Source organism: Eubalaena glacialis, chromosome 14 (genome assembly GCF_028564815.1).
Source record: "Eubalaena glacialis isolate mEubGla1 chromosome 14, mEubGla1.1.hap2.+ XY, whole genome shotgun sequence".
NCBI classification, from domain to species: Eukaryota; Metazoa; Chordata; class Mammalia; order Artiodactyla; family Balaenidae; genus Eubalaena; species Eubalaena glacialis.
Window position 1 is genome coordinate 21,898,150 of NC_083729.1, and position 24,940 is coordinate 21,923,089.

Sequence of the window (24,940 nt, forward strand, 5' to 3'; positions counted from 1 at the left end):
ATACACAATCATAGTGGGAAATTTTACACACTTGTCTTAGTAGTTGGTGGAAAAGAGCAGACAAAAGCTTAGGAATAATATAGACTTGAACATCAAGATTAACAGAATTGGACTTTCCTGGAGGTCCAGTGGTTAAGACTGTGCACTTCCACTGCATGGGGCACAGGTTCCATCCCTGGCTGGGGAACTAAGATCCTGCACGGCCAAAAAAAAAGATTAGCAGAATTGACCAAATGGACTTAGACTACCAACACCACCTTCCACCCCGCCACAGGCAGCAGGGGAAGCTCTGAAGAGACACTATTTTTAACACTTGCAGAATACGTCTTATCTTTAAGCACAGATAGAATTTTTTAACTTGACCATAAACTGCGAATAAAGTCTTAAAACTATTTCAAAGGATTGAAATTAAAGTATATATTCTGACCACAATGCAACTTTGGTAGACAACTAGAAAATCTCCTTACGTCTAGAAATTTTAAAATTTCTACTAAATAATCTAGGGATCAAAGAAGAAATCATTATGGAAATTAGAAAATAGTTGGAACAGAATGATAAACATTCTATATATCATAACTTGTGGAATGAAGCTAAAGTAGTAATTAGGAGGAAATTTATATCTTCAAATGCACAATTAGGGGAAAAGGGCTAAAAGTGAATGATCAAGGCATTCATCTTAAGAAGTTAGAAAAAAAACCCAGCACAATAAATCCAAAGAAAGTAGAAGTAGTTATATGTCAATTATATCTCAATAAGCCTGGGGGAGGGGGAAGAAAGTAGAAGTAAGGAAATAATAAAGACAAAAGCATAACTTATTGAAATAGAGTACAAATATACAGAAAAGTTCGTTCTTTGAAGGGATTAATTACAATTGATAAATCTCTAGCAAGATAGATAAAGGAAAAGGAAGAGAGAGAGAGAGGGAGGAAAGGCACAAATAACCAATATCAGAAACAAAGGAGACAGTACTACCTTTGAATAGCTTTATGTCAATACATTTGAAAATGTAGATTAAATAGAAAACTTGCTAGAAAATATAGCTCTCCTAAGCTGACTCAAAAAAAAAAAAACCTGAAACAAAAACAAATTGTCAATAGTATTATAACCTTCAAATAAATTCAATCTGTAGTCAAAAATCTTCACTCAAAGAAATCTCCAGGCTTGTATGGCTTTGCTGACGAGTTGTACCAAATGCTGAAGGATCAAATAGTTCCATCTTCTATAAACGCTTTCGGAGCATTAAAAAAAAAAAGAGGAAACATTCCCCAACTCATAAGTCTAGTATAACCTTGATACCAAAAGCCTGAAAAGGACAGCAAGAGAGGAAAATTACAGGTTGGCTTCACCCATAAAAATAGGTCACAAAAATCCTAAAAAAAATTAGCAACTGGAATGCAGCAATACATTTAAAGACAAAATGCCCAATTAACTTATGAAGATGTGTTCACACGTTAGTAATTACTAGTAATCAGAGAAATTTAAGTTAAAACCACAATGAAATATCATTACCACATATACCAGGTTGGCTAAAATTAAACAGCTTGACAATACCATGTTGGCATGAAAAAAGAGCAAGAAGAACTGCTATTCACCACTGGTGGAACTATTAATTGACATAACCACTTAGGAAAGACAGTTTGGCACTGTCTACTAAAGTTTGAGTTACACCTACTCTATAATCTAGCAATTCCACTCTTAGATAGATACTTCGATCAGACATTCTCAAATTGTGATTCCTGACCAACAGTCTCAGCATCATCTGGAAACTTCCTAGAAATGCCAAATTCCTGGCCTCCAGTCCAACTTAATCAGCAATCAGTGCCCAGCAATCTGTGTTTTAACAAGCCCTCCAGATGATTCTGATACATGTTAAAGCTTGAAAACCACTGCCATAGAGAAATAGGAATATATGTTCACCAAGACACATGGACAAGCATGTTTTTAATAGCATTGTTGATAATAGCCAAAGATGAAAACAAGACAAATGTTCAACATCATAATGGATAAATTTATTATGAAATAGTTATATAATGCAATGAACTAATAAAAGTGAATGAATCTCAGCTGTTCAAAATAGCATGATGACTCTCAAACAAAATGGTGAGTAAATATTTGAGACCCCCCAAAAATACATTTTTATATACATATAGAAAAAGGTTCTTGTCGAAGCATATACATGTTTCAAGAGCCCAAAACTGTACCTCCAGCCCTAATCTTCTTTTTAGAACTCCAGGCTGGCATATAACTAGTACCTGCCACATAATGTGTGCTCAGAATGACAGGCCTCATTCTTTATAATCTTTATAGTGACTGCAGAGTATTTTATAATATGGACATATCATATTTATTTAACCAGGGCCTTGTTGATGGGCTTTTCAAGAATATTACTTTGGCTGCCCAAATAAACTGAAAATTCTATGAGGTGAGAGATCATGTCTGCCTTCTTCCAAGACAGTGCCTGCTATTCAATAATTATTTAATTGAATGGATTTTCCAAATTAATTTTCCTATAAGAAAAAAATGGCCTGGCCAGTTTTATTTATCTTTGTTACAGCATAAATCAGTTCCTTATAAATTTAGTTTTCAGTGAATTAACTCTAGAAAATCCAGTCAATTCTGGGCGTGATGACAAAATAAATCGTCTACACTTGGAAAATATTCTAGACTTGGAGTAGTGTGATCCTCTAAGGTCATTTAATTTCCCTACGTGATATCTCTGTCTCAATGCAACAGCAACTAGGAAATGTGTCAAGCATTGGAGTTAGGAAACCATATATCATACATTTTCTGAGAGTACCTACTTAAAGTACCTACTTAGAGCTTTCTTAAATGTTCTTGACCCTGTATTCTAATGTGTGATTTGGAATATATGACACCATGCCTGGACCTCTAGGGAGTGGCTGGCTCCAGAGAAGATGCTTATAGGGCAAAACAGGCCATTTGGAAAGCCTGCTCCTTTGAAACCTTGCCTCCATACTCTCTGGTTTATAACACGTGATTCTTCTTCAATCCTAGAAGAATCGTAAAGGAGCTTCCTTGAGCATTGGCTGTCAGAGCAGGACACAAGGGCAGCTGCAGGAAAGGGCAGCAGGTGTATGGCTCAGAGAAGAGACTTAAGCAGCAAGCACATTGGCTGGACCCTTGGAATGCCCACTGTGATGTCATATTGAGTCATGAGGGATAAAACTGTTTGGCTGAGAGGGGCATGGGGTTGAATAATGGCTCTGGTTTGGAAGCTAACCATCCCGCTGCCACCATATGTCAGCCTTCTACTATTATTTGGTTTCCTTGTCTGGGGGCTTTGGGTGAGGTTTTCTGGGAAGCAGAGTAGGGAGCAGGTGGCAGCCAAGACGCACTCAGAGGTATGTGATGCAACACTCTCTTGAAACTCACTGCTCCCTGCCCCTGCCCCTGCCCCGTCCCTGGAGACATAGAAACTCCTAATCTTGGGCAGAGGGAGGAATTGATGGTGGGAAGAGGGGAGTTGAGGTAGTGCCTATGGATGTCGTCCTGCAAGTCACTCTCGGTCCTTTTCCCTTCAATACATTTCAACAAACCTTGAGCACCTATTATATATGGCAGCATACTAGACATTGAAGAAGAATAAAACACCACCTCCACCTTTTCGAGGTATAGTGGGGGAGAAAGTCAGACATGTATACATACATATATATATATATATATATATATATATACACACACACATACATATATATATATATAACCCAAGACATGTATATATATATATATATATATATATATATCTCCCAAGGAAAGAGAAAGGGGTGAGTTAATAGAGGTGTAAATATTGCTGAAGAGATGGGAAGTAAAGAGTATTCTAGGATCTATAAAATGCCTTTGCGGGGAGCTTAGGTTTGAGCTGTGCTTCAGAGGAAGGGTAGGATTTTGAAGGTAGATAGGATGGGCGGAGGAGAGTAGTGGAAGACTTTCTGGACAGAAGGAATTGATCGGGGGAAAGCATGGGAAGCAGAAGAGCGCTGGATGTGTTCAAGGAGAGGTGAAGACACCTATCAGGAATGGAGTTTACAAGTGTAGGGAACCGGTTGGGGAAAAGTGAGAGAAAATGTCGCAAAGTGGTTAGGGGTCCCATTGTAGAGGGCTTCAAACACCAGACTGAATACTTTGTATAAATATTATTCTGTCTGCAATTGAAAGGCATCAAAGATTTTAAAGCCAGGGGAAAATGTGCTTAGATCTGTGCTTTAGAGCACAGAATTTAAACTTTAAAAAGTTTAAACTCTAAACTTTTTTTCCTCAAACATACCACTTGGGAGGCTAATTAAAAAGCGGATTCTGATTCAGTAGCAGATTCTGAATCAGTAGAATTCTGATTCTAATTCAGGAAGGGATTGAGATTCTGCAATTCTAATGAGCTCCCAGGTGATCCTATTGCTATTGAACTGAGCACCATACTTTATTTTGACTTTTTTTTTTTTTGGCTGCGTCATGTGGGTTGCGGGATCTTGGTTCCCCAACCAGGGTTTGAACCTGGGGCCATGGCAGTGAAAGCAGCAAGTCCTAACCACTGTACCGCCAGGGAAGTCCCAAGCACCATGCTTTGAATGTGAGGCTTTAAATAACTCCAGTGAGTGCATATGGTGGTTCTCTGGTGTAGCTAATCCCGTAGGAGGCTACTTTAAAGACTTAGTGGGAAGGAGAGGGAAGGAAGTGAAAGAATCAGAGCAGTAAGATGGAAAAGAGGACATTGATTCATTCCCCCGGTGTTTATCACCCACTGCCACCACCATGTACAAGGCACTCCTCTGGGCACTATGGATGCAGCAGTAAATGGAAGGGACAAAAATCTCTGCCCTCGGGGCTGTGAGAGAGGAGGAGGGTCCTGAGGTGAAAGTTTGGCTATAGGAAGTGAGGCAGAAAGAGAGTAAAGGGATTGAGTCTTTTTTTTCCTGATTGGGCCTCAAATATAACGAGTTAATTATAAACATTATCATCATTTTCCTATGAGGACTATATTCATCTTTGTATCCCCTATGCCTGGTATACTGCCTGGCATATAGTAAGTGCTCCACAGGTGTTTGTGAAATGAAAGGATGACTTCTCAGTTTTAACCCTGAATGATTGAAGAGATGGCATTTTAAGCAACATAAGAAACACCTGACAGAAGTTGTGAGTGTAGCAGGAGGCGGAAAATGTATGTGGACATATTCGTCAAGCAGCTCAAATTAATAGTCTGGACATGTGCTGTCCAATCTAGTATCCACTGGCCACATGTGGCCATTTACATCTAAATTAATCAGAACTAAATAAAATTTAAAATTCCTTAATTGCACTACCTACATTTCAAGTGTTCAGATATGATGATTTCCATCATCATAGAAAATTCTATTGGGTAGCACTAACTTAGACTCTAGATCTTGGAAATAGATAGTGGTTATCCATACATTTGGCAACAAAATCCTTTAAACATTTTCCTCAGAAACATCTCTCAAATGTAGCAATCCAGATTCAGTGTCATTGTCTTAACTAAGACTCCTCTTGAACTATTTTCAGTCGCTAAGTGGTCTCCTACAAACGTTTTCCAGCCTAGAGCATAGACCCTGGCTCTACAAAACAAAACTACAGGGCTTCTGTGGTGGTGCAGTGGTTAAGAATCCGCCTGCCAATGCAGGGGACACGGGTTCGAGCCCTGGTCCGGGAAGATCCCACATGCCGTGGAGCAAGTAAGCCCGTGTGCCACCACTACTGAGCCTGCGCTCTAGAGCCCAGGAGCCACAACTACTGAGCCCACGTGCCACAACTACTGAAGCCCGCACGCCTACAGCCTGTGCTCTGCAACAAGAGAAGCCACCGCAATGGGAAGCCCGCGCACCGCAACAAAGAGTAGACCCCGCTTGCTGCAACTGGAGAAAGCCCACGTGCAGCAACGAAGACCCAACACAGCCAAAAATACAATTATTAAATAAATAACGTTTAACAAACAAACAAAAAAATACAGTACACACAAAACCTCCCAAAGCTGATTGTGACACTCTGCTAAAAGTAACTAAAGAAACTAACAAAAATCTCTCAGTGTCCCACTGCCTGCAGCAGCAGCATTTCTCATCTTTTTTTTTAAAAATTTTTATTTATTTTTAAATTTATTTTATTTTTGGCTGCTTTGGGTCTTTGTTGCTGCGTGCAGGCTTTTCTCTAGTTGCGGCGAGCGGGGGCTACTCTTTGTTGCAGTTGCACGGGCTTCTCGTTGCGGTGGCTTCTCCTGCCATGGAGCTCGGGCTCTAGGCATGTGGGCTTCAGTAGTTGTGGCACGTGGGCTCAGTAGTTGTGGCTCACGGGCTCCAGAGCAAGGGCTCAGTAGTTGCGTGCGCACCGGCTTAGCTGCTCTGTGGCATGTGGGATCTTCCCAGACCAGGGCTCGAACCCGTGTCCCCTGCATTGGCAGGCGGATTCTTAATCACTGCGCCACCAGGGAAGCCAGCCCTTCTAATCCTTTTTGACTCTCAAACTTTCATTGCCAAAATTTTTCAACCACCTTAAGAATTTAAAAATCATTTTGTCCCTTTTTCATAATATATGATAAGTGATTTTAGGTAAATAATATTTCATTTTACAACAGCGTTTTCTTAAAATTTCAAAGTTCATTTTAACATCATCTGTAAGAGACAAATGTTCACTTTTTCCCATGTAACAAGTGATGCATGATATTTAATTGACTTTGTAACAAATATGAATTTTCCCCAACACTTAGGTATGAGAAATGGCAAATATATTTCTTTGTCTACATCAAGTATAATCCAGCTTAAACTTCCTATCACCTAGGTTGGCAAAAAGTCTAGTATCTGTTTTTCTTCCCCAATCTTTGCACTGTATAAGAACTCTGGAGTGGGGGCAATTTATCCGAAATAGCAGGGGGCAGGTCCTAGCCATCGGAATAGCTGTTGCTTTTCCTCTTTGCCATCTGAAGGCAAAAATTGTGGCTGTGTGTCAAGTTTGGTCACAGAGACCTTTGCCAAGGCCCCCAGTCCACTATATCTGAGCTCTTAAGACCAGGAGGAATAAATTTCATCAGGCTCAGGGCCCACTACACAGCAAACCTGCAGTGTCAGTGCTGTTTCCCAGTTTCAGGGAGTCAGCTGACCTCTTCTTAATTCTAGAAGCACCAAACACTAAACCTCTGGCACAATTCAGCTTAAAATCCTCCACAGGCCTAGTCTTATATGAGGGTTGTCTCATATATTGAGACATATCATATATTGGAGGTTCCAGGCAATCATTTCAGCACCAAAAAACTAACTCCCTACTGTGGATTAGGAGAACCAAGACTATAAGAACAAAGTCCTGGCTACCTTCTTTGGTGAGGGGAAACATTAGTCTCTTTCCCAAAAGGATGCAGCGATAAAAACAAAGTAGAGTGTAAATTACACAATGTCACTTTCTACATAAAATAAAAATATTTCTCACTACATATTTATGTAAGAAGAAGTTTTTTGTCAACAATTCTACTTTTTATTCAGGTATACAGGTTCCCCCGGCTATCCAAAAGTAGAGTGAGCCTGTGAAACCTTTTGTAAGCCAAAATGACACAAAGAGAAGGAGCAATTACCTTAGGACACATCTTGCTAATGGATGCACAAAGTAAATTGAGATAAAGCACAGATGCTCCCAGACACAGCTCAGAGCTGTGATGGCTGGGTGCTGAGATGCTGAATGCAGTTCCCAGGGAAGAAGCTTGGCGGTGCCATTCTCACTGCTGGGGTGTGTGCTGCCTCTTTAACAGCTTGCTGTAAAACAAATGAATGCTGAATGCTTTTTGCCTTTTTTTTTTCATAAAAACAAAAATCCTCTCGGATTTCTTTCAGTTAACAAAAACAGGTACTAATGTAGGTCTTTCTTAAAATGGAAGTGGCATAAAGCAAATTTTCAAAAAGTGGAGGATACCTGTAATTATATGCAGTAAAATGCACAGAAATCAAGTGTACAGTTTGTTGAGTTTTGATAAATTTATACACCCATTAACTAACACCTCAATCAAGGTACAGCATTGCCATAATCCTGGAAAGTTCCCTAGTGTACCTTTCTAGTTTGTTTTTTTCCACTCAAAGGCAACATCCTGTCTGGTTTCTGTTGTCATGGATTAGTTTTGCCTATTCTTGAAACTTGTAAAACTAGAATCATATAGTGTATGTTCTTTCGTATCTGGCTTCTTTTGCCGAGCATGTTTTTCAGATTCATGTATGTGGTCGACAATGAATTTCTAAGTGACATTATGTCATGCTTGTTAGTTTGGGGACCTAATGTATATTGAAACGTAGAATGAAATTTAACTACCTGTTGTGGCATGAAAAATAGAGCAAAAATTTGCTTTCATGACCAAGTGGCTGTAATTCTTGCATACTGCATTTCAAAAAGCCAGTAGTTTATTTTTTATACTTAAAAAATTTATACTTATATGACAAGATAAGGTTTCAGGATGTTAATTGCAAATGACACATTGTTGATGTGGAACCCTATTTCCAGTAGGGGAGGAATTGCTTGCGAATGTGGTATATATGTTTAATTTTAGTAGATGATGCTGAACAGTTTTCTAAAGTGATTATATCAGTTTACACTCTCATGAGTAGAGTATGAGAGTTCCAGTTTCTCCACATTCTTTTTTTTTTTTTTTTTTTAATTTATTTATTTATTTATTTTTGGCTGTGTTGGGTCTTCGTTTCTGTGTGAGGGCTTTCTCTAGTTGTGGCAAGCGGGGGCCATTCTTCATCGCGGTGCGCGGACCTCTCACTATCGCGGCCTCTCTTGTTGCAGAGCACAGGCTCCAGACGCGCAGGCTCAGTAATTGTGGCTCACGGGCCCAGTTGCTCCGCGGCATGTGGGATCCTCCCAGACCAGGGCTCGAACCCGTGTCCCCTGCATTGGCAGGCAGACTCTCAACCACTGCGCCACCAGGGAAGCCCTCTCCACATTCTTGCCAACACTTGGCATTGTATCTTTTTAAGTTTAGTCACTCTAATGAGTGTGTTTGATATTGCATTGTGGTTTAATGAACATTTCCCTGATGACTAATGATATTGAAAAATTTCTCGTGTTTATGGGCCATTTGGAAATTATCTTTTGCGAAACATCTGCTCAATTCTTTTGCCCATTTATAAGGATTGGTTTGTCAGCCTTTTACTTATTTGTAGAAATTCTTTGAATATTATGGATATGAGTCTTTTGTCAGTTATAGGTATTAAAAATAAATTCTCCCACACCGTGGCTTACCTTTTCACTCACAATGGTGTGTTAATGAACAAAAGTTCATAATTTTAATGAAATCGAATTTATCAATTTTTGCTTTTATAGTTAGTGATTTTTCTGGTTTGTTTCCAGTGTGAGAAATCTTTGCCTACTCCCAGGTTATGATGATATTCTTTTATGTTTCTTCTAGAAGCTGGGTTTGGATCTATGATCCATCTCAAATTACTTTTTGTGTATGATGTAAGGTAGGGATCAAAGTTCTTTTTTTTTCCCATATAGATATCCAATTCCTCCAGTAGGGCAGGGACTAGGGTGAGATGAGTGAGGCACTCACCTTGGGCACAAAATTTAAGGGTCACCATAAAACTTAGTAATCAAGACAATATTTAATGCAATATTATTAAAAAATCAAACTTAACGTGGAAAATCTATGATGAACAAAATATCAGAATTTTAAATCTGACCCTGCACTTACATGACTATGCCTCACCACCTCACCCTAAAATCCTGGTCCTTTCTTCCAACACCATTTATTGAAATGATCATCATTTTCTCATTGAATTGCATTGGTGACCCTGTCATAAATCAGGTAATTATATATAAGTATGGGTCTGTTTCAGGACTCTATACTTTGTTACATTGGTTTATTTTCTATCCTTGCACTGATACCTCACTGTCTTCATTAATATAGTTTTGTAGAAAGTCTTGAAATTTGGTCTTGTAAGTGTTCCAACTTTGATCTTCTTCAAAATTGCCTTAGCTATTCTAGGTCATTGAATAAATTTTTAAATCATCCTGTTAATTGTCACATAAAAACATTCAGGATTTTGATTGAAATTGCATTGAATTTGTAGTTCAGATTGAGAATAATTGACTTCCTAAAAATAATGAATCTTCTGACCTATGAATGTGTTTGTATCTCCATTTATTTAGGTCTTCTTAATTTCTTCCAATAATATACAGTTTTCAATAAAAAGGGTTTTTTGAAGCTACAGTAAATGATTTTTTTTCATTTTTATTAGGGAACTTTTCACAAATCAAAAGCACATAGAAGTGTATAATGACTCTATGAATCCATCACCCAGGTTTAACTCTCTTACCATGTTATTTTGAAGTGAATCTCAGATAATAAAATTTCATTAATAATTAAATATGTATATCTAGAAGTTAAGAGCTCTTTGAAAATACTTAACCACAGTATCATTATTATGCCTAAAAATGGAACAATAATTCTTGAATACCATCAAATATCCATCAGTATTCAAATTCTGATTGTCTCATAAATGATATAAATTATTATTTATAGTCTGTTTAACTCAAGATCAAATAAGGCCCACATATTGAGATTGGTTGATGTGTTTCTTAAGTTCTTTCTAATTTGTAGATTCCCCACCTTTATTTTTTTCTTTCATTCTTTCCATTTATGTGTAAAAGAAAGGGATCATTTGCCCTCTAGAGTTTTGCAAGCAAGATTTTGCTGATTAAATGCCCATGTTGTCATTTATCATGTTTTGTTTTCTTCTGTGTTTCTTGTAAATGAGAAAGTTGGATCTAAGACTTATCAAAATTAGTTTTGTTTATTGGGGGGCAAGATTATTTCATAGGTGATGATGATCATCAGGAGGTTCACAATGTTTGGTTTGGTATGGTATTTTAAGTATCATCTTCTAAATGATGCTGACACTTGGAAATAAGTAGATATTTCTATATTGATCTTTTACTCAGAGACCTTGCTAAATTTGCTTATCACTCCTAAAAACTTATCTATAGATGCTTTTTGAAAAGCATATTTTGATATTCTATACAATCATATTGTCTGAAAATGATAATTTTATTTCTTCCTTTTCCATCCTTATGCCTTTTATTTCTTTTCCTTGCTCTTTTGCACTGACTAGGACTTCAAATACAATGTTCAACAGAAGTGATGACAGTGGAGATCTTTAACTTCTTTTTTTTTATATAAAAGAAAGTTTTCCTTAACTCACCATTTATGTATAATGTTTGCTATGTGATTTTTGTAAATATTCTTTATTAAATTAAGAAATTTCCCTTTTATTTCTAGTTTGCTAAGAATTTTAGCATGAATGGGTGTTGAATTTTAAGTGATTTTTCTGCTTCTATTGAGATGCTCATATGGCTTTTCTGGTTTATTCTATTAATGTGCTGAATTACAATTAATTTCTAAAATATTAAACCATCTGTGAATTCCTGGAATAATTATGACATGTTTGTGATGTTGTTCATGATCCTTTTTCTGTATTATTAGATTAAGTTTGCTGATATGTTGTTTAGAGTTTTTGCATCTGTATTCTTTTTTTTTTAATAAATTTATTTTATTTATTTATTTTTGGTTGCATTGGGTCCTCGTTGCTGTGTGTGGGCTTTCTCTAGTTGCAGTGAGTGGGGGCTACTCTTTGTTGCAGTGCGTGGGCTTTGCATTGCAGTGGCCTCTCTTGTTGCGGAGTACAGGCTCTAGGTTCGTGGGCTTCAGTAGTTGTGGCACGAGAGCTCAGTAGTTGTGGCGCACGGGCTCAGTTGCTCCATGGCACGTGGGATCTTCCCAGACCAGGGCTCTAACCCGTGTCTCCTGCATTGGCAGGTGGATTCTTAACCACTGCGCCACCAGGGAAGCACTTTATCAGATTTTAGAATCGAGGTTATTCCAGGCACCTAAAGTAAAGGGAGAAGTAATCCCTCTTTCTTTCCATTAACATGGCAAAAGCATTCATATCACTCAGGAAATTCCAAGGGTTTTTGAAGCTCTGTGCCAGGAACCCGAGACAAACACCAGATATGTTCTTTATTATAACACACAACACACACACACACACAAACACACACAGTCACTCACACATACACACATATATATGAGAGAGACAAATCAGAAATTCTTATGGCAGGCTGAAAACTCAGGGTGTTTCTCTGTTTCAATGTTGAGGCAGAATTACTTCCTCTTCAGGAAACATACCTCACTCTCTGCTCTAGGGCCATCAACTAATTGGATGATGCCCACCTACATTATGGAAGGCAATCTACTTAAAGTCTACTGATTTTAGATGTTAATCACATCTTAAAAATACTTTCACAGCAACATCTAGAGTAGTGTTTGGTCACAACTGGGCACCACTGCCTAGCATATAAAATTAACCATCATGACATAAAATTAACATAAAACTAATCATCACAACCATATTTTTTTTCTAAGAATGTTACAGTGTTAGCTCTTAGATCTGGGTCTTTGATACATTTTGAATTAATTTTTGTAAATAGTATGAAGGGTCCAACTTCATTCTTTTGCATATGTTTATTCAGATGTCCCAGCACCATTTGTTGAAAGATTATTTTTTCCCCATTGAATGGTCTTGGTACCCTTATAGAACATCAATTGATTGTAAATATGAGAGTTTATTTCTAAACTCTCAGTTCTATCCTGTTGATCTCTATGTCTATCCTTATATCAGTACCACACTGTTTTGATTATTGTAGCTTTGTAGAAAGTTTTAAAATCAGAAAGTGTTAGTCCTTCAATTTGTTTTTCTTTTTCATGTTTGTTTTGGCTATTTAGGGTCCCTCATAATTCCATATGAATTTTATGATAATTTTTTCCATTTCTGCAAAAGAAGACTTTGGGATTTTGATAGGATTACACTGAATCTGTAAATTGCTTTAGGAGTATTGCCATCTTAACAAAATTAAATATTCCCATCCATTATTAAGGTTGTCCTTCCATTTATTTCAGTCTTCTTTAATCTCTTCAACAATGCTTTGTAATTTTCAGTGTACAAGTCTTACCTCTCCTTGATTAAATTTATTCCTAAGTAGACAAATACTGTATGATATCACTTATATGTGGAATCTAAAAAATAATACAAACAAATGTATATATAAAACAGAAACAGACTCACAGATGTATAAAACAAACTAGTGGTTACCAAAGGGGAGAGGGAAGGGGGGAGGAGCAAATTAGGAGTATGGGATTAAGAGATACAAATTACTACGTATAAACAGATAAGCAACAAGGACATATTGTATAGCAAAGAGAATTATAGTAATTATCTTGTAATAACTTTTAATGGAGTATAATCTGTAAAAATACTGAATCACTATATGCTGTACACCAGAAACTAATATTGCAAGTCAACTATACTCCAGTAAAAAAATTATTCCTAAGTATTTTTTTTTTAACATCTTTATTGGAGTATAATTGCTTTACAATGGTGTGTTAATTTCTGCTTTATAACAAAGTGAATCAGTTATTTTATTCTTTATGATGCTAAAAAATGGAATTATTTTCTTAATTTTCTTTTCAGATTGTTCACTGTGTGTAGAAATACAACTTATTTTTGTGTGTTGATGTTGTATCCCATAACTGTTAGAGTTAATTTTATTTATTAGCTCTAATAATTTTTTGTGTGTATGTATTCTTTAGGATTTTCTGTAAGTAAGATTATGTCGTCTGTGGATAGAGATAATTTTACTTTTTCCTTTCCAATTTGGATGTCTTTTATTTCTTTTTCTTACCTGATTGCTCTGGTTAGAAATTCCAGTACGATGTTACGGAGAAGTAGTGAAATTGGGCATCCTTTTTTTTTTTTTTTTAATTGAAGTATAGTTGATTTACAATGGTGTGTTGGTTTCTGGTGTGCAGCAAAGTGATTCAGTTATATATATATATATGTATATATATATTCTTTTCATATTATTTTTCATTATGTTTTATTACAGGATATTGAATATAGTTCCCCATGTTATACGATAGGAACTTGTTGTTTATCTATTCTATATATAATAGTTTGCATCTGCTAGTCCCAAACTCCCAATCCATCCCTCCCCCACCCCCAGCCTTGGCAACCACAAGTCTATTCTCTATGTCTGTGAGTCTGTTTCTGTTTTGTAGATAAGTTCATTTGCATCATATTTTAGATTCCACATATAAGTGATATCATATGGTATTTGTCTTTCTCTTTCTGACTTACTTTGCTTAGTATGATAATTTCTAGGTCCATCCATGTAGCCGCAAATGGCATTATTTCTTTTTTATGTCTGAGTAATATTCAATTGTGTATATATATACCACATCTTCTTTATCCATTTATCTGTCGATGGACATTTAGGTGGTTTCCATGTCTTGGCTATTGTAAATACTGCTGCTATGAACGTAATAGTGCATGTATCTTTTCGAATTATAGTTTTGTCCAGATGTATGGAAAGTGGGCATCCTTATCTTGTTCCTCATCTTAGAGGGAAAGCTTTCAGTCTTTCACTATTGAGTACAGCATTAGTTGTGGGTTTTTGTTTTTTTTTTTTAATAAATGCCCTTTATCATGTTGAGGAAGTTCCCTTCTATTCCTAGTTTAAATTGTTGTTGGTGTTTTTATCATGAATGGGTGTTGGATTTTGTCAAATGCTTTTTCTGTATCAATTGAGATATTCATGTCAGTTTTTACCCTTTCTTATTATTAATGTGGTATATTACATTGATTTATTTTCTTATGTTGAACTACCTTAGGATTCTCGGGATATATCTTGCTTTCAGCACTTCTATCCAACATTGTTTAGCTAGAGCAATTGGGAATTCTATGAATAGTTTGTTTTTCTTTTTTAAATATTTATTTATTTATTTACTTATTATTTTTGGCTGCATCGGGTCTTAGTTGAGGCATGCAGGCTTCTCTCTCTAGTTGTGGTGCACAGGCTCCAGAGCGCGTGGGCTCTGTATTTGCGGCACACAGGCTCTCTAGTTGTGGCACATGGGCTCAGTAGTTGTGGTGCGCGGGCTTAGTTGCCCCACGGCATGTGGTATCTTAGTTCCCTGACCAGGGATCGAACTTATGTCCTCTGCATTGGAAGGCAGATTCTTAACCACTGGACCACCAGGGAAGTCCCTAGTTTCAGTTTTTGTTTGACTGAAAATGCCTCTATTTCACCTTAAATTTTGAAGGATAGTTTCACTGAGTATAGAGGTCCAGGTAGTTATTTTCTTTTAACACTTCAAGGATGTCATTCCATTGTTTTCTGGATTCCATTATTTCTAAAAAGATATGAAGTGTTGATCTTATTGCTCCTTTGAATGTTATGTGTCCTTTATTTTTTGCTCTTTTAAAAATTCTGTGTCTTTGGTTTTCAGAACCGTATAATGTACTTCAGTTTGGCTTTTCTTTGTCTTTACATTGCTTCTAACACTTCTTGCATTTATGGCTTGAATCTCAGGCTTTCTCAGTTTTGTAAAGGTCTTAGTTATAAACTTTTTTTCCTGAATATAGGCCTTAGTGTTTAGAGCAGTTTTTAGGTTCACAACAAAATTGAGCAGCAAGTACAGAGAATTCCCATATACACCCCTGCACTATTAACTTCGCAAATATTTTTCTGCTCTATTCTCTTTCTCCTTCTCTTCTGGGATTCCTATCACTTTGTCCTCCACGTTTCTTGGTTCTTATATCTATTTTTTTCTCCTTTTTTTCTCACCATAGTTCAATATGAATATTTTCTTCAGACTTCCCTTCAGTTGTGTCTAATCTGCTGTTATACCCATTTTTAGTTCTTTTGTTGTTGTTGTTCTAGAATTTCCATTAGATTTTTAAATATAGCTTTTAGTTCTTTATTAAAATTCTCCGTCTTGTTTAATTTCTTGAACACATAAATCACATATATATATTTTTTTTTTTTTTGAAATTCACGTTCTTATTTATTGATTGATTTATTGATTGATTGATTGCTGTGTTGGGTCTTCGTTTCTGTGCGAGGGCTTTCTCCAGTTGTGGCAAGCGGGGACCACTCCTCATCGCGCTGCGCGGGCCTCTCACTATCGCGGCCCAGCGGAGCACAGGCTCCAGATGCGCAGGCTCAGTAATTGTGGCTCACGGGCCCAGCTGCTCCGTGGCATGTGGGATCTTCCCAGACCAGGGCTCGAACCTGTGTCCCCTGCATTGGCAGGCAGATTCTCAACCACTGCGCCACCAGGGAAGCCCCCACATATATTTTAAACACCATGTCTTTTAACTATATCTGGATTGCCTGTGAATTTGTTTATACTGCCTGTGTTTGTCTCTTAGTTTTCATTCAGTCTTATCTTCTAGTATACATGGCAATTTTTAATTGAATATCAGATATTTTAAATGTAAAGTTGAAGACATAATTCAAGGCTCTGGATAAAGTTACTTTCCTTCAGACAGCAGAATTATTTTTGCTTCTGGAAGTCATCTAGAATAGGGAAAGATCATCTTAATCCAGTCAAGGATTAAACTCATTGGAGGCTGAGCTTCAATTTTAGAGCCTAGTTTATTTCCGGTTTATTTTTATTCCAAGGTATGGCCATTTGGGGGTTCTGACTGAAAGCCTGGGATTTCTATTAGGGTCCCTCCTCCTTGGCGCCTAGTCAGTTTTTGTCCATCAGCCCTATAAAACTACTGAATACTCTGCTTAGATTTTTAGCCTTTCAGCCATGGTTTGAGAATTGTCAAATGCTTTGAGGAGGAAATTGGGGCTCACTTCTCTACACTTCCTTTTTCTCTGAGATCTTGGCTCCTCTCATCCTTGATGCCTTGATAGCTCTCCAATGACTTTAAACAGATGTTTAAAAAAATTTTTTTTTTGTCAATCTTTTCTAGCTGTTTTCGTTCACAGGATTCAAACCATTATCATGAACAGACATCCTAGATTGGTTTTTTTCTCTCCATTTTTTCCCTTCATATACTTTCTTTCTATTCTTTTAGTGGTTACTCCAGAAATTTCCGTATGCATACTTATCCAACTCTCTATTCAGAAGAATTTCATCAACACTGTTATACTCATTCACTGAGGTTTTAATTTCAGTACTGCATTCTTAATATCTAGAATAACATTTGATTATTTTTCAAATCTGCTACATCACTTTTTATGGTTTTCTGTTCCTTACAAATATATTTAAGCTTGTCTTTTATTTCTTTAAATGTAATATGCATTGTTGTTTTCTAATCTAGATCCGATAATTCCAATACCTGACATCTCTGTAGGTTTGTTTCTGCTTTCTGTTGTTTCTGCACATGTGCTTATTTTAAAATATTTAACCTTTCTGAAATTGGGATATGGCTTGCAATTGATGTTGTTTTATAATTTAATTGGCAGGGTTTAAAAAAATTCTCAGTGGCATGTAGAATATAGTACATTTTATAATTGGTAGTATCTTAGATGTTTAATGAAATGCAATATTCACGGTAGTTTTTTGAAGCTTAGGATGAAGATCTTCCTCAGAGAGTATCTCATTTGCTTTAGACTATGGCACCATCAATCCAGGACCACTTCAAAATCATGGCTTGGGGGACCATGCAGATGATGTGAACTTAAGCTGAAAATTACACAAAAGTCAACCTGTAGTTACAACTTCTCAGGGACTTCCCTCCAGTCCTCTGAACTTCTCAGTGTCAAGGCAACTTTCCCTGTAGTACCCTGAGGTTAGGAGTAAGGGGCAGATTTGTGATTTTGAGGTTCCAGCTGGATATGGTAGAGTCTTCTACTGGACTTTTTTTCCCCTTCTGGTTTGTATTTTTGAAGTTTTCTTTAAGAAGTTATCCTGTGCCCTAGGTCACAAAGATTTTCTCCTACTTTTTTTTTTGTTTTTATGTTCCAGTCTTACCTTTCACATTTTAGTTTTTAATACATGTAGAGTTCCCCTCTATATGTAGTATTAGAAAGTGATCCAATTTTATTTTTCTCTTTATATTGAGCCAGTTTTCTCATCACTATTTGCTAAAGAATCTTTCCCATTCATTTATGGAACTCCCTTTACCATATTAAGTTGCTGTATATACAGGAGTCCCTCTTTGAGTTCTCTATTTTGTTCCATTCACTTATTTGTTCCTGTTTCTATTACCATAGATTTGTAGGGTGTCTTAGGTTTTGGTACAGCAAGTCCTTTCTTTGCTCTTCTTTTTAAGCTTGACTTAGCTGTTAGTGGACCTTTATTTTGCCATATAAATTTTAGAGAGTTTTACAAGTCCTTGAAACATTCCAACTGAAAGAATTGGGAATGCATTAAGTATAATTTAATTGGGAGACTACTGACATCCTTATAATTTAAAATTATTCCAACCAGAGCCAAGAATGTCTCTCCATTTATTCAGATCATGCTCTATGTCCTTTAATAGAGTTTTATAGTCTTCTACATGATGGTCTTCTCTCTTTTTGGTTAATACCTTGACACTTTAACATTTTTATTGCTATTGTGGAAAATATCTTTCATATTTAAAATTATATTTTTCTAGTTTTTTTGCTTCAGTAGAGAAATGCTATTGACATTTATAAGTTTTTCTGGTATTCAGAAACCTTGGTGAATTCTTTCATTACCTCTGATGGATAATGTCTTTGATTATCATTTCAATTGCTTTCATGCTTATTGGTCTACTCAAATGATCTATTTCTTTTTGCCCAATTTTTATATTTTATATTTTTTCTAAGAATTTAACCATTGCATTAGGCATTTCACATTTATTAATATAGTTATTCAAACTATTTTTCTTCTCTTTCCTCTTCTACTTCAATTTTCAAGATTTATATTTATTTTGCCTTTTGCCCTAGTGGCATTATCAGCCCAGGACCACATTTATTTTCAGTTTGAGGGTTCCTGACTACACAAGGAATATAAATTAGAATTTCAAACCAGTATGAGGATAGACTCTTGGTTAAAAATTTCAGAGAATGCTTTTTTTCCCACCCAGAGTTCAAGTTTCCTTGTCTGGTGAGCAGATATTTTTCTAGCCACCTTTTTACCAAGTGTGTAGCAATTTGACAAGCCTGGCTTTTTTTCCTGGGGTCTCATTTAAATACCCACTTCACATGGGTCTTATCTTTGTCCCCACCTTACTGTTAACCTAAGTCCCTCAGTGGCTGACACTGCAAATGACCTAGGGCATTGAAGTCTCAACTAGTTCCCACTCTTGTTTTTCAGTTTTCTTCTGATTTTTTTTTTTAAACAGGTCTAGTATGTCCAATAGAGGCTTTTATTTTTTAATTTTTTAATTTTTATTTTTTTGCATTGGATGAGACTCAGTTTTTTTGTTGTTGTTGTTTTTTTAATTTTTATTTATTTATTTATTTATCTATCCATTCATGGCTGTGTTGGGTCTTCGTTTCTGTGCGAGGGCTTTCTCTAGTTGCGGCAAGTGGGGGCCACTCTTCATCGCGGTGCGCGGGCCTCTCACTATCGCGGCCTCCCTTGTTGCGGAGCACAGGCTCCAGATGCGCAGGCTCAGTAGTTGTAGGGCACAGGCTTAGTCGCTCCGTGGCATGTGGGATCTTCCCAGACCAGGGCTCGAACCCGTGTGCCCTGCATTGGCAGGCGGACTCTCAACCACTGCGCCACCAGGGAAGCCCCTTCTTCTGATTTTTGACCTGGAGATTTCCCTTACTTTCTTGTAAGGAGCTACATTCTGCATTTAAAAAGATGTTTGTTGTATTTTATTCAGCATTCCCAAGTGTTTTCTAGTGGGAGATTATTTAGGTCTATGATATGTAGAGATCATTTTGAGACAAATATATAGAAAGATCATTTGTAAATACATCAACCTGTATTTCAACATCAGTTTTCCTTTTGCTTATGTTTTTAATCAACAGTCCATTATGGACATAAATTAAATAATATATGACTAAGTATAAAATCAATTTAAAACTGTCCAAAGTTCAAAACTACCACTGCAGCTAGGGTTATTCTACTACTGGCCTACTGCATCATGAGCATGTTCATGAATTCCCTACTAATTGTTGTGTAGGCTCTTTTAATATACCTTCAGAGACTGATGTCCTAATATAAAGGGAAGAAATAAAAAAAGTTTTATTTGAAATTGTAACAAATGTCATTTATGCCTTTAAAATGACCTGGAACACCCTTGCAGAAACCCCAGGAGTTTATTAACTACTGGATGGGAAATTCTTACCTGCAGGATAAAATAAAAATCCCAAATAATCTGGCATAATCTGGCTTCCACCTATGTTTTTAGCTTCATCTCTCACTACTTTGCAAAAGTGCACCTAACAATCATGATGCTCTAATCTTCTCAGTGATGTTCCCACTTGCCTGGAATGCCCTTTCTTCACCTAAAAACCTTCTGTTGATTCTTCATACTCCAGTACAAATGGCAACTTCTTGAGGAATTCTTCCCTTCTCTCCCAGGCAGTTAATCACTGTTCTCTTTATTCCCTCACACTTATATTTCTTTTTTTTTTAATATAGATTTTATTTATTTATTTATTTATTTATTTATGGCTGCGTTGGGTCTTCGTTGCTGCACACAGGCTTTCTCTAGTTGTGGCTAGCAGGGGCTACTCTCTGTTGTGGTGCGTGGGCTTCTCACTGTGGTGGCTTCCCTTGTTGCAGAGCAGGGGCTCTAGGCGTGCGGGCTTCAGTAGTTGTAGCACATGGGTTTCAGTAGTTGTGGCTCGCGGGTTCAGTAGTTGTGGAGCACGGGCTTAGTTGTTCCGCGCCATGTGGGATCTTCCCAGACCATGGATTGAACCCGTGTCCCCTGCATTGGTAGGTGGATTCTTAACCACTGCGCCACCAGGGAAGCCCCACACTTATATTTCTGTTACAGCATTTACCACATGGTATTGTAATTTATCTGTTTAGACATCTATTTTCCCTACTAGTGTAAGTTCCTAGAACACAGGGATCATATTTATCTCTACAGTTCCAGCACCCTACACAATACTGAGAACTTAGTAAGTACTCAATAAATGATTCATGAATAAATGAATGACATAACTGTTGCTGTGGTTATGGATGCCAACAGTATCAATATTTATGTCTATGAGATGAAGTGCGCTGTCAGTAAAGTCTCTAACCTAGAGTACTACCTGATTTTATTTTTTCTTTTTGTTCCTTTCTAGACTTCAAAGCAGCATAAACTGAAAAAGATCCAGAAATTCACAGGTCAGAAAGATCCTATTCTTCAGTTCAAGGCTAACGACAAATCAACTGTGGGGTCTGCTTTAAGACTCTAACCTTTAATAGCAGGTGGAAGGAAGAAGGTTGAAACGACTATGTAAATGAAAGAAATAGTCCTACTCTTTCTAGCATCTCCACTTCCAAAGAAATGTAAATGGCTCCATAATTCTTTCCATGCTTCCTATCCTCATACTTCCTTTCCTAATCTCTTTTTGTGCAAAGCTCAAAGTATCAGGAAAGAAACATGGTGAGACTGAAGAACAAAGAAGGGGTAACTACCAAGAGTTTGGTGTGGGAAGTTTTGGTACCTTTTTTCTCTAGCATAGACACTGGATAATACATACCTTTTCCTCCAAAGATATGTATTCCTCTGTTTACCCCACTCCATCTCCCTATCATGATTATTCCTGCTCTTTCCAATGGGTACATCTACTATATGCTGAAGACAGCATCTTACAGCTTAAAAAAACAAACAAACAAAATGAGATCTAGGTTAAATCTGAGCTCTACCACTAATTAGCTTTATGATCTTAGGCATGGCTTTGTCTTTGTTTCCTTATTTGCAAAATGAAGGGGTTGAACTAAGGTGATGTCAATAGTCATAACGCTAACAGATTCTTTACCTCTACTCCCAGATCCACAGTGGGAAGAAAATCTCAGGATGGGTTGCACTGAAGCTAACCTGACATGGTGAGTAAAGTCAATCTTCACTGTGTCTATTCTTTCTCTCTTCAGCCTACCCTACTCATAAATTCTATAAAAGTTAGGAGTAAGATACCTGGGACTCTGTTTTACTTCCCTCGCTATGATAGCTGTATCCTAAGTCTCTCTTCTTATTGTTTTCCTTACCAGTACTTTAATATCACTTCAATTACACTGACATACTCTGTTGCATCCAGCTTTTCAGGACTCCCTATGGGGTGGTCCCAGGAATATGTATGCTGGTCAATGGACAGGAGTCTTCAACAGATCGTCCAACACCTGGAAAGTGCAAGGTCAAGTAGTTTCTGGGTTGGGGTTGAAGGTGGTAGAGCTTTTAAGAGGGAGGAAGGAAGAGAGTGAAGGAGGGAGGGAGGGAGAAGGAGAGGGAGAAGAAAGATGGTTAGTTAATTAGTTTTGGTAGTGGGGGAAGTTCTGGGTTTGAACAAAGTTTAAGAACCACTGGTCTGTGAATCATTTCTGATTGGAATGGGGACAAATGCCTCCCTTTGTCCTGGTGGAGGAATTCTTTCCATAAATAAGTAATTGATGTTGGGGAAAGCAACCTTTTTTGTTTGTTTGTTTTCCCTCAGTCCACATTATTTTGCATTTGAAATGGCCATTATCTTTCCCTTTTCCTACTTTTCCTTTTCCTGTTTCAAAACAAATAGAAACTTTTCTCTTTATTTCTTAGATCAAGTCTTATGGAATTGGGTTTGCCTGAACCACAGGATATGATTTCTTCTTCCACCTCCTCTGTTTTTGTGGCTCAGGAGCCTGTTCTACCCTGTTGTGACTGTAAGAAGGCAAAACATTCTTCTGACAGTAGCATCTCCTCTGGATCATCCTACGACTCCAGCCTGTCTCACCTTCCTGTCTTTTCTGAAGGAACAACTTGGCAACTCCGGAGCCACAGTTTACCTATTTTACCTCAAAATCAACCTCCTCCTGTGTTCAGGAACCAAGGCACATCCCTGCCTTCTTTTAGGCTCTCAGAGCTTGGGAAATCAAAACTTTTTCAGAATTTGGCAGCTCTTTCATCCTTAAGACTTCAAAGCACTTTTATCAACTCTCTTTTTGAATCCCCAAATCTCCACAAACAAGAAGAGAAAACAAAGGATGAGAGAAGGAGCAAGAGTCATTTGACATCAGATCATAGACTAAATGCAATTTTCAAAGAGAGACCACTACTCTCAGGGTCAGCTCCATTCCAGCTCTCTCCTTTGGCTAGGCGGGAGTTAGAGGGACATATGGCTTGGAAGGTTTGTACTTTGCAGGAACAAACAGTGCCTCTGCCTGTGAGGGAATCATGGGCAATGCTGAATTATTTAACTGAGGTACAAGGAGGAGTCCCTGAACCAGAGAAACCTCAAATCCACTTATCTATGCCCATTCATCAAAGCACTGAGCATAATATCAACAATGAATCCCCAGACCTTCCATCATTTCAGCTTCACGTGAACGTTGGAGTGGAATCTGGATTAAACAGAACAGAAACAAAAATTTCACAGACTCTTATCCCAGGTAAGCAGTCACAGCCTGGGGATGGCCCTCAAATCCTTGGATCCAGGCCCTTAATGACATCAATGGGCACTCCACCTCCCAAAAGTTTAGGAGTCGACATAGCTCAAGAGGAAACAACTTTACTGCCGAAGGACCCAAAACGTGTGTTAGAGCTTAGTGTAGAGCAGAGGGTCATAGATCTTCCAGAAAAAAGGATACAGCAGCATAAGACCCAAGTGACTAACGTGGAGCTGACCCCACAGCTACCATATCAAGTCAGAGATAGCATAAAGGTTACTCCACTGGCATTACTTCAAGTCATGGATTCAATGGGGATGATTCCAGAATCACAGTCAGAAGTGATAGAAACTGTGGGTTTGTTCCCACGGCCACCAAATGAAGTTGTGAAACCAATGGAAGCCACGGAAACAGTGAGTGTAAGCCAAAACCCATCATATCAAGTCATTAAATCAGTGGAGGTAACCCCAGGATCTCAGCAGCAAGTTATGGAATCAAGGAAGATGACCTCAAGACAGCAGAATCAAGTCATAGGCAATGTGAAGGTAACTCCTATAGCATTGCTTCAAGTCATGGATTCTATGGGGATGATTAAAAAATCACATCCACCTATCATACAGTCAATGGGAATGACCCCAAGGATGCAATATCAAGTCATGGAGTCAATGAAAAGGACCACATTGTTGGACCATCAAGTCATACAACCAGGAAAGATGAGTCCAAGGCTACGACATGCAGTCATGGAAACTGTGGAAATGACCCCAGGGCCACAGCATAAAGTTATGGAATCAGTGGATGTAACATCAAGGCCACAAAGTCAAGTCATAGAACCACTGAAGATTACTCCAGGGCCAATATGTCAAAATGTAAAATCACCTGAAATGATCGCCAGGCCATTGCATCAAGTGAAGGATTACCTGGAAGTAACTCCAGTGACACTATTACAAGCTATGGATTTCATGGGGATAATTCCACCAACACAGTCACATGTTATAGAATCTGGGGGTTTGACTCCAGACACACAGTCTCAAATTGCAAATTTGACCCCAAGGGCAACTCAATCAGATGGTTTGACTTCTTCTAGCTCTCCTACTACTATTGGTCCACGTGGAATGGTAGAATCTGTGGGCTTACCTCCAAAGCTACCACCTAAAATCATGGAATTGGTAGGACTGATTCCAATGCCATCACAACAATCCATACATTCTCTAAAGGTAACTCCAACAGCACTGGGGTCACCCATGGGAATGATCATAGCACCACAGTCACAAGTTGTAGAAACTCAGGATTTGACCCCAAGGCTAATATCTCAAGCCAAGGAATCTCTGGAGTCAACTCCTGAGTCATGCATTCAAGTGCTAGACTCTGAGGGGATGACTCCACAACCACATAATCAAAGCACAGAATCTATGGCATTAACCCCAGGACCACCTCATCAAGTCATGGAGTCTTCAAGGTTGACCCCAAGGCATCAAATTCTGGAGTATTCAGAGATGAGTCCAAGGCAAAGCCATCACGTCACAGAAACTATGGGTTTGACATCTGACACCTGGCTACAAATGGAGAAATCTGTAGAGGTGACACAGT

At 37.8% G+C, this 24,940-nt stretch overlaps 1 protein-coding gene across 1 annotated transcript in view; it reads left to right on the plus strand.

The window, feature by feature from the left end:
- The first annotated feature begins 3,218 nt into the window (after positions 1–3,218).
- Positions 3,219–24,940, plus strand: part of SPATA31H1 (SPATA31 subfamily H member 1) — a 33,757-nt gene continuing 12,035 nt past the window's right edge. The window contains exons 1-5 of the mRNA XM_061210869.1: positions 3,219–3,362; positions 21,076–21,152; positions 21,767–21,823; positions 22,033–22,128; positions 22,527–24,377. Coding sequence (XP_061066852.1) covers positions 3,219–3,362; positions 21,076–21,152; positions 21,767–21,823; positions 22,033–22,128; positions 22,527–24,377 — 2,225 coding nt within the window. The remainder of the gene's footprint in view (positions 3,363–21,075; positions 21,153–21,766; positions 21,824–22,032; positions 22,129–22,526; positions 24,378–24,940) is intronic.